At 51.8% G+C, this 17,790-nt stretch overlaps 1 protein-coding gene across 1 annotated transcript; it reads right to left on the bottom strand.

Moving 5' to 3' along the window:
- Nucleotides 1–1,263: 1,263 nt before the first annotated feature.
- On the bottom strand, nucleotides 1,264–17,108 carry TFRC (transferrin receptor). Its single transcript, XM_065639949.1, has 19 exons — nucleotides 17,026–17,108; nucleotides 15,315–15,385; nucleotides 13,618–13,831; nucleotides 12,768–12,990; nucleotides 12,410–12,553; nucleotides 11,609–11,705; nucleotides 11,096–11,218; nucleotides 9,774–9,869; nucleotides 9,474–9,613; nucleotides 8,938–9,101; nucleotides 8,511–8,630; nucleotides 7,793–7,878; nucleotides 7,609–7,672; nucleotides 7,199–7,266; nucleotides 6,751–6,818; nucleotides 6,243–6,324; nucleotides 5,095–5,316; nucleotides 4,478–4,618; nucleotides 1,264–4,197 (listed from the first exon to the last, which is right to left on the bottom strand). Exons 2-19 carry the CDS (start codon nucleotides 15,345–15,347, stop codon nucleotides 3,955–3,957), a joined length of 2,328 nt encoding a protein of 775 aa, XP_065496021.1. The 5' UTR covers nucleotides 15,348–15,385; nucleotides 17,026–17,108; the 3' UTR covers nucleotides 1,264–3,954.
- Between the last annotated feature and the right edge of the window lie 682 nt (nucleotides 17,109–17,790).

Genomic DNA, 17,790 nt, shown 5'->3' with positions numbered 1-17,790 from the left:
TGCACCCCCTGGGAGAAGCCCCCCTGCTCCTGCACCCCTGGGGCCACCCCGCCGCCCTCCGGCACCCCCGGGCTCAGCCCCCCGCCCTCCGCCACCCCCGGGGCCCCGCTCACCCCCTGCCCCCGGATGGTGCACGCGGTCCCGGTTCCCCGCCCCGGTTCCGCACGCTGGGGGAGCCCCACCCCGGGGCCGCCCCCCGCCGCGGCCCCTCCGAGCGGCGCTGCTGGAGTCCCGGCGCTGCTGGAGTCCCGGCGCCGCCGCCCCCCCCGGACCGGACCGGACCGCGCCGCCTCCCGCCGCCGCGAGCTCCCGGGGCGGCGCGCGCCGCCCGGCCCCCGGCCCCGCTCTTAAAGGCGCCGCGTCGCCGCTTTACGTAACGGCGGGGGGGGGGTGGGGACGGACGGACGGGTGAGGAGTGGGGTGCGGGGATGGACAGACTCACCGCAGGACAGCGCCAGACCCCGGGACCGCTCCGCTGCGGGCACCGGGGGAAGCGGGGACACAGAGCACAGGCTGCCAAGGGGCAGCCGAAATTCTTGCTGCCAGGTGGGTGGGGAGGGGCTGCACCCCCTGTCCCGGCTGCAGCAGAGCTCCCCACAGCCCCAGCCCTGCCTCTCGGGCCGCTTTGCACAGTCACTGCAGGGAGAGGAGCTCTGCCAGGTTCGGGCAGTGAGATGCGGGAAACAAGGTGTTTCCAACAAGTAAATCATCCGTGTTTCAAGAGGAGGGACCAGAGCTGTGCCCGGACAACCCATAAGATGCAGGCAGGGCTCCTGGAGAAGCTGCCTCCCACCCCCAACCATTGCATCTTCACAGTATCCAGTGTCTGTAAGGCAGAAGGTGGGGGAAGACAGCTGAAAAAAGCCGAGCATATTTAAAACACAAAGCCCCAAACTAGTGCAGTCTCACCTGAACAGTTCTCTGGGGCTGAGGATGTAGCTCCCACTCTGCCAGAGCTCTGCGGGGCTCTAAGCAGTAACCAAATACCCATCTGCACCTTGACCCGGGGGTGCTCCAGGGTGGTGATGAGGAGCAGGGACAAAGCAGGACACAGCCTGAGTCCTCACTGCAGCTGCCTACAGCGAGGCAGGACTCAGAGCTGAGCAGCATGGTGAAGTTCAGATTCGCTACTGCACATCAAAAAGGTGGTACTGGAGCTGCCAGTTACCAGCCCTGAAGGGGCAGGAGAGCAAACTCTCCAGCTGCCCAAGCTCACCCGCGGCCACAACAGCAAAGTGGCTTTATAAGAACTCACGAGAAGAGTTGTGTTCAAGCTTCAAAACTTTATTCAAGCAGACAGCAGGTAACCCACAGAGTTTAGCACCCCACACCAGTCAGACGCCAGCACAGAGCAAGGCATCCTGACATCCCAGTAGTCACAGTTGTGCTGCCTCACCAGGAGACAGGCTTTGTCTTCCTCTGCTGGCTATAAAGCGCGTGATTAAGTCTGACATCAAGATGCATGCAAACACTACAGTGAGGACTCCCAGACAGCAGCTCTTAAATGCCATCCAGAGAAATGTCACTAGGAAACAGTAACACAGAGAGGGCTGCACACATGCCTCAGAGAGAGAGCAGGGTAGTTAAGGAAGAGCAAGGAGTCGCACAAGTCCGGGCATCAGGCTTCCAGAAAGACCCGTGACAATCCAGCCCTCCAAGTTGGTGAGCAGTGAGCTCAGTTAACCAGGCTGGGGGCTCCTCCTTGCCTGTTCCTTGTGGAGGCTGAACAAAGTTCTTTCCCCTCAAGGACCACGGCCAGGGCTCAGGTCACTTGCTTGGTTTAGGTTTAAACACCAGGGCTGGCACCAGCCTGCCAACTGCTTTTTGGGAACAGCAGAGCTTAGCAGGTGTCACACAGCAGCAGCGTTCAGCTTCAGGCTGGGGAGCAGAGCGGCACCAGGAGAAAGGTGTCGCTGATTTCCTCCCCTCCACACATCACCCAGGAGGCAAGACTGGAGTCTCCAGCAAGAGCTGGGGAGCAAGCAGCCTCCTGTGCACACACACCAGCACCACCCCAGCGCCAAAGCAGGCCAGCCTCTGAACCAGTACACACCCCGATCCAGAGCAGTGACCAGAGCCCTCCGGACAGCGGTCAGCCCCAAGCCTTACATTCATCTTTATTTCCTCAAGTCTTTGTAACTGGTTTCAAGGAAGTTTACTAAATCACAGAGCACACAGTCTAACTAGCCTAGTTTCTACTAAACATTCAAGCACCGCTCCCGTGACTGGAGGCAGGAAGCCACTTCAAGACAGCACAGCTATTTGAAAACAGTTCAGCCTACGGAGAAGGTAGAGGAAGTACATAACAGACCGAAGTTTGTATCTGCATCGCCACAGGAGAGTGGAAAAAAAATAGGACTGCAGGAAATTGATCCGTGTTAGATACTAACCATCAAGCTTTGCAGATGACATTGCATGATAAGCATAGAACAATTATGGGAAACACTGTCCCCGATAATTACGTACACCCATAGTGCAACATATGGAGGTCACTGCCTCCGATATAACACTGTGGTAGGCAAAAACTACCTTGTTCTTTACACATTATGGAAGACACTGCCCCCGATAATGTCAGTTAAGTTTCATGATACATAAGGTACTGGAAGTTTGCAGGAAGCTGCCATTTAAAAATTGGGACAATGCCTAATCTGAGGTATAAGAAATTTGTGTTTGTTGCCACAAGCAGAGCAAGGGCTACACAGCAAGGCCAGGAAGGAAGCTGTGCTCCCCCTGGGAGCACACATTGTCCAGAAAGCGGGGCAAAGAGGGAGTCTGAAACCCACAGAGGGGCACGGACACCACAGGGAAGCCAAATTTCTAGTATTTGAGTTTCCATCCAGATTTTCAGCATTTCATGGATCACCTTGGAGTGCAACCCCGAGACTTGCTACCAGGTTTACACCTTTAAGTTTCTTCCAGAGGAGTGTTTTTGCCACAGAAAGCTTAATCGCTAGTTTTCGAAAACTTTTTTTTGAGGGGCCTGTTTAGATTATTTTAAATGCAAAGTTCCAGTATCATGTTTGATTGTAATAGCAGATGCTGCTTTATTCAAAAACGACAGTATAACTGTCATAATTATGGAAGGCACTGCTTCCGATAATTATCTTCTATAAAAAAACCCACACCATTTATAGTGAACGCTGTCACTGATAAATAAATAAACAAATAAATATCTCAGTGCCAAACAAGAGCCATCCTGCAAAATGGCATCACTCAAACAGGGTTTGGCTAGCAAGAGACACTATTTCAGAAAAGGCCCCAGAGCAGGAAGGTCTGAAGTGTCAGTCTAGAGCCATTTCTCAATGCTGCAGGACTCACTGAGGTGCCAGCTGAGGATATAAAGGGGGCATTAGATAATCTTTGGGTCATTCTCCCTGGGTATTGAGACCTGCCTCAGCAGAAGCAAGCTTTCAAGATATTGTTGGGACCCTGCTGTTGAGTAAAGGCAGGCCGGGCACTTCAGAGCTTACTGATAATCCAGCACTTGCGGGCTATTACTATTTTATTTTTGAACCACGGGTTGGTCTCTGCAGCTCCCTGCCAGAGAAGGGATCCTCATTACAAGCGTTAAGAGGAATCCATTCCATTTTGTCACTAAGTTTAGGGGGCCAATAATTAAAACCCTAAATAGATGAGGTACCTCCCCACACAAGGTACTGGTTCAGGAGTCACCTGAGCTATTAGCTCTCAAGTACACTGGAGAACAAGCCCCACAAGCAGCTGTAGGTGACTGGTTTGGACTGTGGTCAGATGGGAGCCTGATCAGAGGAGATTTCATGGTAATCTTAGTACCTGCTTTAAAGCTGCCTCCTATGAATTTGTCATGGTGAAATTTAAATTTTATGCTCTACTTTGGTCAAAAAAGATTCGTTGCCAGAAAATCTACAGAAAAATAATGCCATGTTAGGGAGTGGGTCTCCCTAATCCTGTACCTTAACCAGGTGCTCGCCATGTCTAGAATTCGTTGTCTGTATCCCAGATATCACCCACTAAGGCATTGGCTGCCCCTTTAATGGTCCAGGTCGCCAGGGCCAGCTGTTCTTTCAGCATGTTCACGTCCACGCTCTCCTTGTTGGCTCTCAGCTGCTCCAGGTTCTCCAGCAGACTCTGCAGGGTGTGGGAGCCTTTGCCGAAGAAGATGTGGCGAAAGGGAACATCTTTTGGTGAGAGGTATGGGGAGAGGAAGTCATACTCCACCTGGAGCAGAGATGCAAATTTAAGGTTACAGTCTCACCTCAAGTTTTTCTTTCCTGCTCCATCGCAAGATCCCAACCTCTGATCCCCACCCAGCCCTTTCCCGCAGCAGTTCTGCAAGGGCCAGACCCTCTCCTGATGGCAAGCACAGAAGTCTGCCACATTGACACTAAACAAGCAGAAGAGACACCAGTCTGCACAGCATCCATAGCTCCTCAGGAATAGGCCTTTCCCAGCCAGCACTTCCTTTGTGAAGGAAGGAAAACCAGCTGCAGACACCCACCTTCATGATCCTGTCATTCAGGGCTCTGCGGACAATCCTGTTTTCCCTGTCACTGTTTGCAATGTCTCTTCTCAGTGCATCTGTAGCTCGCTGGAAGTCACCACGGGCAAAATACAGCCACTTCAAGGTCAGTCCCAGCATCTGTGAGGGAGGAGCTGTTAGCAAACCTGATTTTCTTCTTTTGCTGCTCTCTTACCAAGAGAAAGTGCCTTTTTTTTTTTTGCTAGTTTAACCAGGTAGCAGAGCAAGTTCCTGGCAGGCTCCTCTGAGGTCACTGAGCTCAGTGACGTCTCTCCCCACCCACAGTTTCTTGTGGGCTTTCAGCAGAGGTGCAAATGAGATGCAAAGCTGCACTGTGCTGTCAATGACAACCAGACAAGAAACCATCCACATACACTTCCTCAAGAGCTCACCACAGTCAGATGAGCTAAATCTGTCTGCCACAGCTACCCTTGCACTGCTCTATGAGGAACACCAATTCGGTTCACATCTCGCTACGCTCTCGTGCCCAAAGCGGGAAGATGTTCACCCTGTTGTATCCAATGGCAGCAGAGCCTTATTAGCACATGGCCCCATAAGCCTCTACAGGGATTCAGTGCACTCTGAGCCTTTCTCACCTTCACATCCCGATCATAGGGAAAAAACTTCTCCTGGAATACTAGCAGTTCTTCAGCGTATCTCTCAAAGTCCAGGAAGAGCTCATGATCGTGGGTCAGCCTGAGAGCTATTTGTCCAGCGACCTCTGCAGCAGCACGCATAAGAGCATACAAGTCGTCAGTCTTCCTCAGGTTGGCCACAGTGTCCTGAATAGTGCCCAAGAAAGAGTACTCCTCATCTTTCTGCAAGAAAGAAGGCATTGAAGTTAGGCAAGAGTGCTTTTCCAGCTAGGACTTTTCACCTCCTACTACAGCTTGCTTGCTACTTCCACCACATCCCAGCCCCTTGTGCTGCTAAGCAGTAAGATTTGAGTGGTGGCAAAAACTTCACAAGGCAGAGGTGAAAGGAACTGAGCTCCTGCATCTTGTCCCTCACAGTTTCCAGCAATCAGCAGGATGCTCTGCTGGTTTGTTAGATCCAAAGACACATAGACCTTTTGCAGAGTACACTGCAGAAGCACAGGTGGGCAAACCCCAGCACCCAATTTGGTACATGCTGGCAGCACTCGCTAACACTTTTTGGCAGGATAACTCAAGAATTTTTGTGGAACATGTCTGACACTAACAAAATCCAAGCACTCATAAGCAGAGGAAGCTGCTTTGGGAAAAGTTTCCAGCTGCACGGCTGCAGTAGCAGAGGGGTCTGCTTGGCTGATGCCATTTTTGCCAGCTCCAAGCCACAGGAGCAGACCTGAACAGTCCGAGTTCGTACTTGCTCTGGCCAACAGTACAGCTTCCCCAATGCACTGTGCTTGCTGACCAGCAGGCTGTAGTATAGTCTTTTGCCAAAGCAGCAACAGCTTGACATCTTTTCAGTGCTTTTAGCTTCTGAATCATTGACCTATGAGCCTCCAAAAGAGCAAGTTCCCCCTATCCCACCAAAAAATGAGTGTTCAGGACTCTGGAACAGGGACTGTAGGCCAACCATGCCCCAGGAGCCACCTTCACAGCAAGTACTGCAACAGCCACCAAGTCCAAAGGCTGCATCACCTCCCCCAGAGAGGTTCCTGCATGGGTGATGAGCTTGGGACAGCACCTTGTGCTCTGCCGCCCTGGGGAACAGATATCCTTGCAGCACTCTGTACACCAGGCAAGCAGGAAATACTTACATCGTAGAAACCAAAGGAAACCACAGGGATTCCTGAGAAGGCCAGGAAAGGGAATGCTGCGTTATCCAGACCAAGGGGAACACTGCGAAAAAAAACCAAAACAAAACACAACAACCCACCACGTACTGAGTAACTACCAACTGGTTTGGTCATCCCAGGAGAAAAGCTACAAGCCCTAGAGTTGAAGCCCTGAGCCAAATGGACTACCCTGTCTAGACAAGACTGGTTTTGACAAAGAGTCCCAGCCATGTGCAGAGAGCTGCTCATCCAATTCCGACCACTGGTCCTTGTATAAGGCTGTTCTCGCCCTACAAGAGCTGCCAACAGGCCGCTTGGTGCAGCACTAAGCACAGCTAACGTCGTACTGTTCACACTTGCCTGATCCCATTGCAGCAGGTAAAGCCCTCCCCTGACAGCAGTATGACACTCCAGCACAAAGAGCAGAAGCCATTTAGTTTGCTCTTTTATGGAGATTTGCTTTCCTCAACAGCAGGACAAGAGTACTTACACTGTTTTTATCCACTCAGTGCCAACTCTGTTATACAGGTTTCCTCCAGTCCTTCCTGGGTCCTTCACCTGCACAGAGATGACAGTCAGTGCACTTGTTCTGACCTCTGTTTGGGCCTCCAGGTCCACCCTGGAGCTCGCATTGCTGTGCAGATGCCAAAGTCAGGTGTGCTTCCCTGACCTTTTTCCACACAGGCACGGTTCATGCAGAACACACATTCACCTCCCACTGAACTGTGGCATTTGCTGATTTTAGATTGTGCATGCACGAACTGCAATTTGCAGAGCCCAGCTGACTTCAGACAGGGCCCTCCAGAGGATCTCAGCCCTTTCTGATAAGTGGGGCTTCCTCCTCAGGTGGAGAAAGTGACCCAGCACGGGTCTGGCTGATTTCAGTTCCTTCTCAAAAATCACAGTCACCTTGATTAGCCCAAGACCCTTCAACTCACCCCCTTCATAGTTCTCTCCAGTAACGTGTAGAGCAGCGGGCTGGCAGAAATCTTCATGTGCTTGGAGCCTGCAAAAGAGAGAGGGTGTTTGACACGCCAGCACTATTAACTGCTATTGCCAGAGCTGATCAGCCCTGCGACTGAGCAACAACTGATCTACACCTTGTTGCCAAAGGATCCTCAGACACAGGGCAGTCTACTGGGACCTAGCAGAGTTGTTTCCTTCTGGCCCAGGCTGCAGCAGCCTCCCAGCTCCAACGACAACAGGAGAATAAATGGACTCATGCCAGTCTTCAGCCAAACACCCAGCAGCAACCTCTGGCACAGCCCCCACTCCTGGAGGTTAAGGGATGTCTGTCAAGCTATTCTGGTCCTACTCAGTTTCAAGAAACTGAAGAGCAGCAGCTTACCTAGGACTGCAGCATCCAAGTTAATGTAAGTGAAGGCTTTGGTATGCAGCGTGGCAGAGTACCCCTAGAACAAAATAAATACTTTAAGATGAGCGGTAGTAGTGCAACGCCAAGATGTTTAATCTGCAGAACAGGAAATCACAACTGTGCAGTCATTGCACAGAAGTTTATCAAAGAACAGTACCTCCAGCCATTCAGTAGCACCCACAGCTCCGTACTCTCCTGCACTCCAGCTAGCGAAGATGATGCTGCGCCTTGGTTTGTAGCCATCTGCAAAAAGAGAAAGAGAGAGAGACTGAGGCATCTACCCTTCCCCCATGGAGGTGTAGATTAGCACTGAGGGCCTGGGCTGATGAATCGGCCGCTCCTCGGAGCTGAAGCACTTTGGCTGCTGCAGACAAACGTGCACACTAGTGGCTGCACAGACAATGTACCCTGTCCCCCCATGCTGGAGAGCTACATAGGAAAACCATGCTGTCTGAATTTCCTCCCTTTTTTGTTTAGTTGCCTGAGCCCAAAATTAACCCTGGAGACAAGAGCACTTACATTAAGTGCCACCACGCAGGCCCTCCCGCTCCAGCTGACCAGCTACTTGAATATTTGCCCACCTTCAGGCCTGGCTGTCCAGCAGACAGCTCAGCTTTGAGGTTTCCATCATATGTTATCGAAGGACGTTCTTGCGTTCAAGCCATACCAGATACAAGCAGGCAGTCCCTTGGAAGTGAGTGCTCACTGCAGACAAGCTGTCTACCTTGGACAAGTAATAGCTTCTCAGGAAGCTTCGTCAGATTCTCTACATCTTCCTAAAGGATTATTTTGCAACCGGGCTCTCCAGCATTAACACATATAGAGCTAAACCTGCATTACCTTCCACCTCCGTGCTTTTGTACACAAATATTTACCTTTTTTCACCATGTCCGAGATCACACGGGCAAGCTCCAATAATATGGCAGTTCCAACACCAGCCTTGGCTGCTCCTGGGCCCCAGGAATCTCTCTGGGCTCCGATAACAACATACCGATCTATAAAGGAGACGTCAAGACCTGAGCTGCAAGCTTCAAGTTACAAACACCATTTATCAGAAAAGCAGCTTTGAGCTTCTGTACTAGGAAGAGAGTATGGAGTCTGAGCCCTGAATCTAGCACACCGCTTGCTTTTATCTAGCCTTCCCCTGGCAGCACAGTCCAGCTTTTCCCTTGACCCTTTGGGAAGGGTCTTGGTTCTGCTGAGGAACCGGTTGTCTCTCTCTGGGAGCACCTGTCACGTTCTGACCGTCACACAAGAGGAAGGGTTCCCCTCAAGACTGAGCCACAAGGCAGTTGCTGTTACCTGGTTCTTCAAGTCCCTTGATAGCACCGAAGATGTTCAGAATCTTCCTGTCTGCCATAACGTTGTTCACGGTCAGTTTCACCGTCACGTTGCTCTTCGGCACCATGCTACATACCATGATCCCACCTTTCCAATCCAAAGGGCATTCCTGTCCATCCATTTTTCTGGCGGGGTGGGAGGGGAAAAAAAAAAAGAGATCCTTTGAACTATTATTCAGTTCTCACCTCTTTTAGCTATCCTGTGAAAAAAAGCAAGCCTGTAACTGCAGGTGCAGCTTGTTCAGGGCCTGCTCAGGAAATAACTTGCAGTCCTGTCTCACTAATTATGCAGTGAGAGATAGGATGCAGAGGCCAACAGGAATGCAACACTAGGTTAAGAACAGTCTTTAAGACACGAGACATGTATACAAGTGACATTTCTCCAGCCAGTTCCAGTAAGTGCTCCCTGCGGTACACAGCAGAGACCAGCAGAGAGCTCCCTGGGCTCACCGCACCTCAACACCATCCTCACAGCCCTGCAAGCCAGGAGAAAGTTACCTGAACAGCCTGATAATTGCTTGGCTAGAGACAGTCTGAACAGCAATGCGAGGCAGTCCAGAAGATTCTACTGGTGGGAACTGCGTGTGGTTGAAAGAAGGGAAGCCTGGGGTGAAAGGGTCTCCGGTTCCAAGGTGGGCCTGTGAAAAACAAGAGTTCTCAAGTCTCAGAGGAGCCCAACAGCTTCCATTTGCACAAGGGCACAAAGCACTGCTGAGCCAGAGGCCTGCAGGACCGCTGCGGTCTGCAGCCAGAAGGGCTCAAGAGAACAGCAAACAGGGGAGCCAGTCGCATACTCACATGTCCAAAGGGGACAAGTGCATCTGTGTTGCTGTAATCGAAGGGGTCCAGGTACATCAGGACACCAACTGCTCCTGCCTCTTTGGCATTTGCAACCTGAAGCAAAGAGACACGTTAACTGCACATTTGCACTGCAAGCAAGGGGAGTGATGGCAAGTACATGGAATAATGGTGTGAGGGGTTGTGCTCCTCAGTGCCCAGCTCCACAACAGATTTTAACAGCTACCTGACAGTGACAGACACACAAGGAAGCCGAATACCAGCAGCTCCATCCTACTCCAAGTAGAGTGTGTCTGACCCTTTTGAACAGGTAGGACACTCCATGGTTAGTCTCTCACCCTGCGATTCCTTCAGCTCACACTTGCTCCTCAGAGCAGCTTAGAAGAAATACATTATTTAATTTTGATTATGCTCCATCTGTTTTCCCAAGATTAGGTTAGTCTCAAGACAAGGTAAGCAACCACTGGAGGATCATCTTCACATGGAAAACAAAGCCAAGAGTGGTCTAGGTCTAGTCAGGTCCCTGTTTAATGCACCTACAACTCAGCTGCCTACGATCAGCACAAATACTCTTGCCAAGGCTAGACACCAGCTGGAAAAGTGGGAAGGGAACTGGAGAACCAGTGAGCGTCCCTTGTGGAAGCACTTTTCAGCTCTGCCTGTGTCGGCGATGCATGCCTGACTGGAAAGAGTCCTGGGCCCCAGCCTCCCCAGGAATAACCACCTGGGGGGCAGCTCTGGGTCAAAACTAGAACAGGCTTATGTACAGAAGGACCTGGATCCTTTAGGCTATTTGACCATTTGGTTCGACTTGCTGCAGAGGGAACATTACAGCAACACGAAAGGCAGCTGACCGGGCACGCAGTGCCAGCACATTCACTTGGTCCAAGTGAAGAGTCAGCAAGGGCCCAAGCGAGACACTGCAGCCAAGCTTTGAAAAGTATCTGGCTGCAGCAGCAAGAGGTACTCTGGAGGCAAGGCTGCTCCACTTCCAGCAATACCAGTCAGCTCTGCACCCTCCGGCCCCCAGGATGCCTCCCTGTGCCTCCCAGCTACATCTCTCCAGATGCTTGGCTGCCCCAGACAGGCTCTGCCAGAAGCCAAAAAGAACACCATGAACGGTAACCAGCTCTGTTCAGCGTTGGTGTCCAGACCTGCACGTGGAGGTTTAGTGCAAACAAGCAAGACCAGACCTGCAGGGACAAGCCTACATACAAAAGTTCTAGAGAACTGAATGGATGCGTAGAGGTGTGTCTTCGAGAGGAAGAAACACAGCCTTCTGCTGTCTAGTTTGACCAAGCTTTGGGGCACGGACTGCTTACCTTCTCAGCCAGCGTTATTTTTCCAGCTCTGAATATGATTATAGTTTCATTCAGTGGCACATCTAGCTTCTGTATCTTCTGAAAATCAGCTTTCAGTCCGTAGTTCACATATACTGGTTTGCCCTGGAACAGAAACACCAGTTATAAATGCAGTGGTCCTACATCAGTAAAATACTTGAAACAGCCTACAGAGTGGCAGTAACTCCCATTAACAGCAGGGAGTTTAAGCTTAGCAATGTAAACTCTGATCACATGCAACACGCCTGCTGGAGTAGCACTTCTGTCAAGGTTCCCGTCTGCATCCCAGCAGAGAAATTTAAACAGTTACTTCTGCATCTTGCTGAAATAATAAAACTATGTGAGCCCACTCCTCACCACACTGTCCCTATCACCACCCCCAGGTCTAACTGGGGAGGCCTTTGTACACTCTGTATCTTGAAGGGACACATTTTGGACATTTCCATCTGGTTAGGTGTCCAAGCACATTTCCAGGATCTTCTTGGAGTCACTTACAACAACTGAGCCAGTCTTGCTGTACGCCACATATGCGTCAGGACTCTCCAGTTCCTCTTCGTTACCATCTTCCACAACAGACACTTTGTTGTTGCTACTGTTGAATGTAAAGAGACAGTGTTATGTTCTTTCATGCACAAACTCCATATTTAACTGGCTCCCATATTTCAGTCTGTGCCTCAGCAATTCTGATCAAGTCAATGCTGAGCCTCCCAGTACTTCTGTGCAAGAATCTCTGGGGTTGTTCAGAGATGTTAATGAAGGATAACTTCTAAGAAAAGCAGCAGAAAGAATCTGTGCTTTCAAGTCTCTTAGACCCCTCCTAAGAGGAGCTAAGCAAATTTATTTCTTCCCAACATAAAGGGATGAAAAAGACATGAGGTATGAGCTGTCAGCAAACACGATGACTGTTGATACCCCCCCCTGCACTACTGTAGGGGCCACTGCCAGGTCTGCAACACATGTCTGGGTGCCAAGACAGAGTTGCCCACAACAGCAGTTTTAGACACAAGGAATCCGCCCTTCAGCTGAGTTTTTACTCAATTTTGTTTTCTTTCCACTTCCTAAGCATGCTTTGAGCAACATTTGCCCCAGGAAAAATCCAGAGGGCTGCTACCAGACACTCTGGATTTAGAAAGCCTGAGACAGGAGCAGCTACTGCTTGGTTAGATTGAGGCCTTCTTTGGAGAGGAGTAACTGGCTCACAATCTTAGCACTGCTATTAGCAGAAATCACGTGTTTGCTTAAGACAACAGATAACCACACCGTAAGGAAGAGATCTGGATCACTTCATTAACGTACCTGCCTTTGACCTGCAGCTTAATGTAGTGCTCATCGTTCCACACTTCATCCAATAGGAAGCTGGTGAACTGGTCATGAATGTAGTTGGCAGTGCTCTGATCTTCAGTGTCGCCAGCTTCAAAAGAGTACTTATTTGCTCTTTGCCTGTAGGCAACAGATGTATAGTTTAGGCTACAGCACCAGGTTGCACTGCAGTGCTCCAGCCTGCAAACCCAAGTTGGATGCGCCACTTAAGCCCACGTTTAACCACATGCCACCCCAAAACATCTTTAAGTCCTTTGTTCTCCAAAGGAGCTCAATTTCTGCTCACGGGCTGTGCATCTCCCATAGCTGTAGCTAAACTTTCTGGAACTGTTACCTCAAATTGACCTCCAGGCGTTCGACTGACAGTTTATTTGACAAGAGATCTCTGAGATCAGGCCAATAGAGGACAGGTGGTCCAGGAACCTCTTCTTCCTCGGTTTCATCATCGTCCGCTAAGTAAGATGCAGTAGGAGTCATCTCACACTTGCCACTTCCGTCCAGACACCTGCCAGCCTTCTGCATTCGTCCACGATAACTCAAGTAGCCGATCAGAAACCCTATGGACAGAACAGGTATTTTTTTTGTGCTGCAGGAAGATGCCTAAACCAGCCCCACACCATACAAGTGCGTTCAAAGCAGCTTCAGGGTTAAGATGCATCTCTGTTCTTGCTCCATTTTTGACAAGCTGGCATACCCAAGGACAGACAGGAATATGCAGCCTGACATTTTGCCCGAGTTAGCATGCTTTAAAGTACACTGTAAATCTGATCTTGTGCTTGGCACAAGAGTCTCTCCAGCACCACTTGGGAAGGAGAATGCTTACTTTAGGTCAGTGGCAGTGTTAAAACCCTTGAGAGATGAGCACGAGAGGCTTTACTGGCACGTTCACCCACATGTCTAGAAAAGTGTTAAGAGTTAATCTAGGGAAAACCAGTACACTTGACACACAGACTGGTTTGCCATTTAGCTAAGTCACAGTTCCACTGTCAAACTTCACACTTCTTTGTGTCAATTCTGTACCATAAGTCTGAGCTAGACATACTTAGAGTTAGTGATAAGAGGCTGCAGCCTGGATCCAGGCTCTTTAATTATCTCCTGAAACAATACAGGTTCAAATGTTAACAGCCTCAGATAAGCTGAATACCAGAGCCCACTTCATGCAGTTACATCCCATCCTTCCTTACCAATCAAAAGGAGGAGGACGGCTGCAATGACCAGGAAGCAGCGGTTCCTGCCACTCCGAGGAGGAGGTGGCATGATGGCATGCAGGTGCTCTGGTCTCCCAGTCTCCCCTCCATCCTCATCGTCAGCAGACAGCTTCATCTCCACATGGCTGTTGTCTCCCTCTGTTTGCCGGGCAATGCTGAAGCGTGTGTACGACATCGGCTCGCCACCGAACTGTGTTGAAAGACAGTGATGTGATGGAAGACTTTGTTACACCGGCTTACAGTCCTTGCAGCCAGTTGCACCTGTGCTCCAAACCAAATACAGCTTTTGCATCTGAAACCACTCCAGCACAGCCCAGGCATTTGGCTGTCAGTAAGTCAGGCTGGCTGGTTTGAACAGACAGTTACTCAGGGTCTCCAGAGTCTATTTAGCATCTGTTTGCCCTGCACAAGTTCACAGCCACACTGGTCAAAGTCTAGGTTGGAATCTCTTACAGATATGACACAGCCAATGGCATCAGCATTTCCCAAGCGACCCCAGAGCAAAGGCTGATTGAAGCAGAAACTCTTGGTCTTAATCTGACTTGAACACATGCAACTTGCACAGAAGGAAGCTTTGATCAGGACAGAGAAGGAAGGCAAGTCCTCCATAGTTGTACCTTTGAGCCACATTCACTTTGATGTAAAATACTCTCACTCAGCATCTGGACAATCTTGTATTCAACTGCCTCAGGATACTCATAAATTACACTATTGATGGCTATTACAAGGCAGCCAGGCTGAAGAGAGATGACCCATGGGAAGGAATCCTGCTACCTTAGCTAACGTGAAAGCTGAGAGTGACTGGAACCGTTCAGCAGGTCTTTATCAGTGCCCAGGCAGAGCAGCTTCCAGTCTGCACCCCACTTCTCTAAACAGTTGCATCGCACAGTCCAACCATCCACAGAACAGCAGCCTGTGCGCAAGACAATTGCTCAGATTATCAGGCAGTTAAACTGAGCTCCAGGCGTGGCCAAGCACTGAGCAGAAGCACTCAGCTTCTATTAGAGCCACTGAACTTGCCTGCAGCCACAGCTGTGCTGGCGACAAGCAGCAGGCTGGCTCAAAGGCCAGAGGAACAGTTTCGGGAGCAACAGTCCTGCAGCCACTCTCCACCGTACCGGAGAAGCAGCCGCTGGTAAGTGCCCAAGCCCTGTTACAATCTCAGCAGCTCATCCACAGTCTGAGACCAGGGTCATTTCACAGTCTTTAGGACCAGTGGGCCTGCTTGAGCAAGCTCAGAGCTACCTCGTCCTGCACATTTGTTTCAAAGTGCAGGTCGCATTTAAAGGCTGGACTTGTGGTTGAATTCCCACTCCCAAAGTAACATAATAGAACACATATTGATTGTGCTGACAGGCATTTAATCAGCTTCCTCTGGAGCACTTCCTCCTGGAACATTGTTCAAGGTTCACCACCCACCTCCTTATCAGGTTCCCTAGAGACCCAAGACATGGTAACAGTTAACGATAACCCCAGCAGCACCAAACTGCTTAAGCCACCTCCTTATGTCCAGCTAGCTACAGTGATATCAGCCTCACAACCCGCACAGCAGCACCTAACGCTGCTTTGGATTTATCACCTTCTCCGATAACAACATGGACATGGTTGAACCTTTGTTCTGCAGTATGACCAACTCATCAAGAGACAAACGGCACAGGGGGACTGTGTCTTACCAAGCTGGAGATTGCCGCTCTGGCATGGTCCATTGCCTTCTGTAGGAACGCCCACCAACTTGACCAAAGCCCTAGAAGTTCAGAACACAACAGGTCACATCGGACTGTTCCCTTGCCACTACATAAGACACCCAAGGCCTGTCACTGCCACTAGTAGAACGCTTGCCCGTGGGTTTCATGTGCGTGCTTCTGCATAAATCACTATGTTGGTCAACCTACATCAACCTTGAATACAACCTAGAAGTTCAGATACTCCCACTGCAAATACAAGTTCTGACAAACTGACTCTCTTTGTTGAGCTCTGGGGACAGGGGTGTATAAATGAGGAATACAGCCTCAAACAGCTAATTTCAGGCAAGGGTGTTAGTAATGGTAAGGCCACCTCTGCTCAGAGAGGGCTGACGAGAGGCACTTGCTCAGCTGTGACAATGGACATCACATATCTAAGGTTCCTGGGGTCTGTCTCAATGACAGGATGGAGGCAAGAGTCCAATTAGTGGCCAGAAGTGGTATGTCATAATGCAAAGCAGGACAAACTCCTCCTCTGCCAAAACACTTCCAGTCGCAAGGTGCCTATAGATGGCTATATTATTTACCACATTATGAATGCAACTTTGCTTTTGGACAGTCTCTCAGAATAGCCAAGAGCAAGTGTCCAAACGCATTCCAGTAACTTTTTTAGCTTGGATTTCTCTAGACAGCAAACTGATCTGAAAGGTAAACTGTAACTGATTTACTTCAGCATTTTTTTATGAAAAGATTCTTGAAAAAGCTTTGTAAATTAATTGACCAGACAGCTTGAGCTGGGACAGGTGCTCAGGCTGGGAGCATGCACAACTTGAGCATTGCCTCAAGCAGCGCTGCTAGGAAATGGCTTTGAACTGGTCTTCAGGTGCAGGTGGATTAACTCTACACGTGGGAGCTCTACAACCTAAGCAGGTTTTATTTGGAGATCAAAGGTAACGACGGCCATTCGCTCAGTTCACCTTTTGTTTAGGGCAAGAGCACATGGAGATGAATCCCCGGCAGCTTTGAGAAGCCTTTTCCAAGTGACGACCCGAGGCTCAGGCTGGGAAGGGCGCACCAGGGTGTGCGTGTGGAGGGTCTCCTAGAGCAGCTCACCCAAGGGCCGGGCAGCACAAAGGGCCTCTGGCAGGGATGCTCCCCGGGAGCGCAGGGTCCCCCCCGAGCCCCCCACTCCGAACCCCCTCCCACCAGCGCGGGGGGGGGGAAAACCCACACTCCGGCACCCCACAGGGAAGGCGCCTTCCCTCCTCCCGCCAAACAGCACAGGGGTCGGCCAATAACCCCAAATCCCTTAAAAATAACGTAAGGGGAAAGAAAAAATAATAATAACACAGGAGCAGCCTCCCGCGAGGGCTGGGCGGCCCCGGTATCGCGGGCAGGGCGCGCCTGCGGGCCGCCAGATAAGCGTTCCCGGCGATACGCCGCCCGCCGACAGCACGTCTCCTCCGTGCCCGGGCCGCGGGGCTGCCCCGCTACCCGCCTTCAAGGTCAGGCGGGCGGCCATGGCAGCTTCCGCCGCGGCCACGTGCGCGCCCGCCCACCCGCCGCCAACCGGAGCCGCAGAAGCTGCAGGAGCTGCCGCAGCGCCGCCCGCCCGCCGCTCCCCGGCCGCGCCACCCCGCCTCAGCGCAGCGGCCGCCGCCGCTCCTCGCCCGCCCCACGGCTCGCGGGCCCCGCCGCTCACCCTCCGCCGCTCCGGTGTCCGCGCCGGGGCACAAGTGCTGCCCCCGCCGCCGCGGCGCTCGGCTACCTCCCCTGCCCGCGGCCCGCCCCCGCGGCCCCGCAGCCAATCAGCGCGCGACCCGCCGCTGCCGCTGCCGCAGGCGCGCGCGCGGCGCGGCCGCCTCCCGCCCCTTCAGCTCCCGGCACCCCGTTCCGAGCGCCGCGCGGCCGCCGGGACCCCGCAGAGCCCCTGCCCGCCGCGGGCGGCGCGCCCACGGCCTGTTCTCCGAGCGACCGGTTTTAGGTGCTCCCGCGCTTCCGCTGCGGGAGGGCGCCCTGCAGCCGGTGCCTGCAGAGCCCGGCCGAAGGGCCCGCGGGTGCGGTGCTGGGCGCTGCCCGGGGACGGGGCGCGGCTTTGCAGCCCTTAGGTCGCTGCAGCGGCGGAGGGGAATCTCCTGCTGCCGGCTTTGCCTGTTGGCTGGTTGCTGCTGCCCTGCCCGAGCAGCCCCCGCTGCGGGGAAGGAATATAATAGACGTTTTAAATCCCTTTAAGATGCCCTCGGGGCGGCGGAGGAGCCGCTTGAGGAGCGGCTTGTGTTTTATTGGGTGGAGGTGAGTTCCAGCTTCCCCCCGGGAAGGGCCGGGAGCAGGGCAGGCGCTCTGCATAGAGACGAATTTAACATGGGATGCGTAAGCGTTTACCACAGTCTGCAGGAGCCACAAGAAAGAGCCGGTCACAGATTCATCATTCCCACCATCTCAGCATTTTGAGGGAGAAAGGCAGGAA

This window comes from Caloenas nicobarica, chromosome 8 (assembly GCF_036013445.1).
Source record: "Caloenas nicobarica isolate bCalNic1 chromosome 8, bCalNic1.hap1, whole genome shotgun sequence".
NCBI classification, from domain to species: Eukaryota; Metazoa; Chordata; class Aves; order Columbiformes; family Columbidae; genus Caloenas; species Caloenas nicobarica.
This window is presented reverse-complemented; position numbering and strand designations above follow the sequence as displayed.

Bases quoted from the DNA above. Each gene is read 5' to 3' on its own strand.
- TFRC (XM_065639949.1), bottom strand. From the start codon at position 15,347: ATGGACCATGCCAGAGCGGCAATCTCCAGCTTG. The intron at 11,219-11,608 runs GTAAGTGACTCC...TTTCTGTTCCAG, and splicing joins GCAAGACTGGCTCAGTTGTT to GGCAAACCAGTATATGTGAA. The intron at 9,870-11,095 runs GTAAGCAGTCCG...TCTTTGCTTCAG, and splicing joins AAATAACGCTGGCTGAGAAG to GTTGCAAATGCCAAAGAGGC.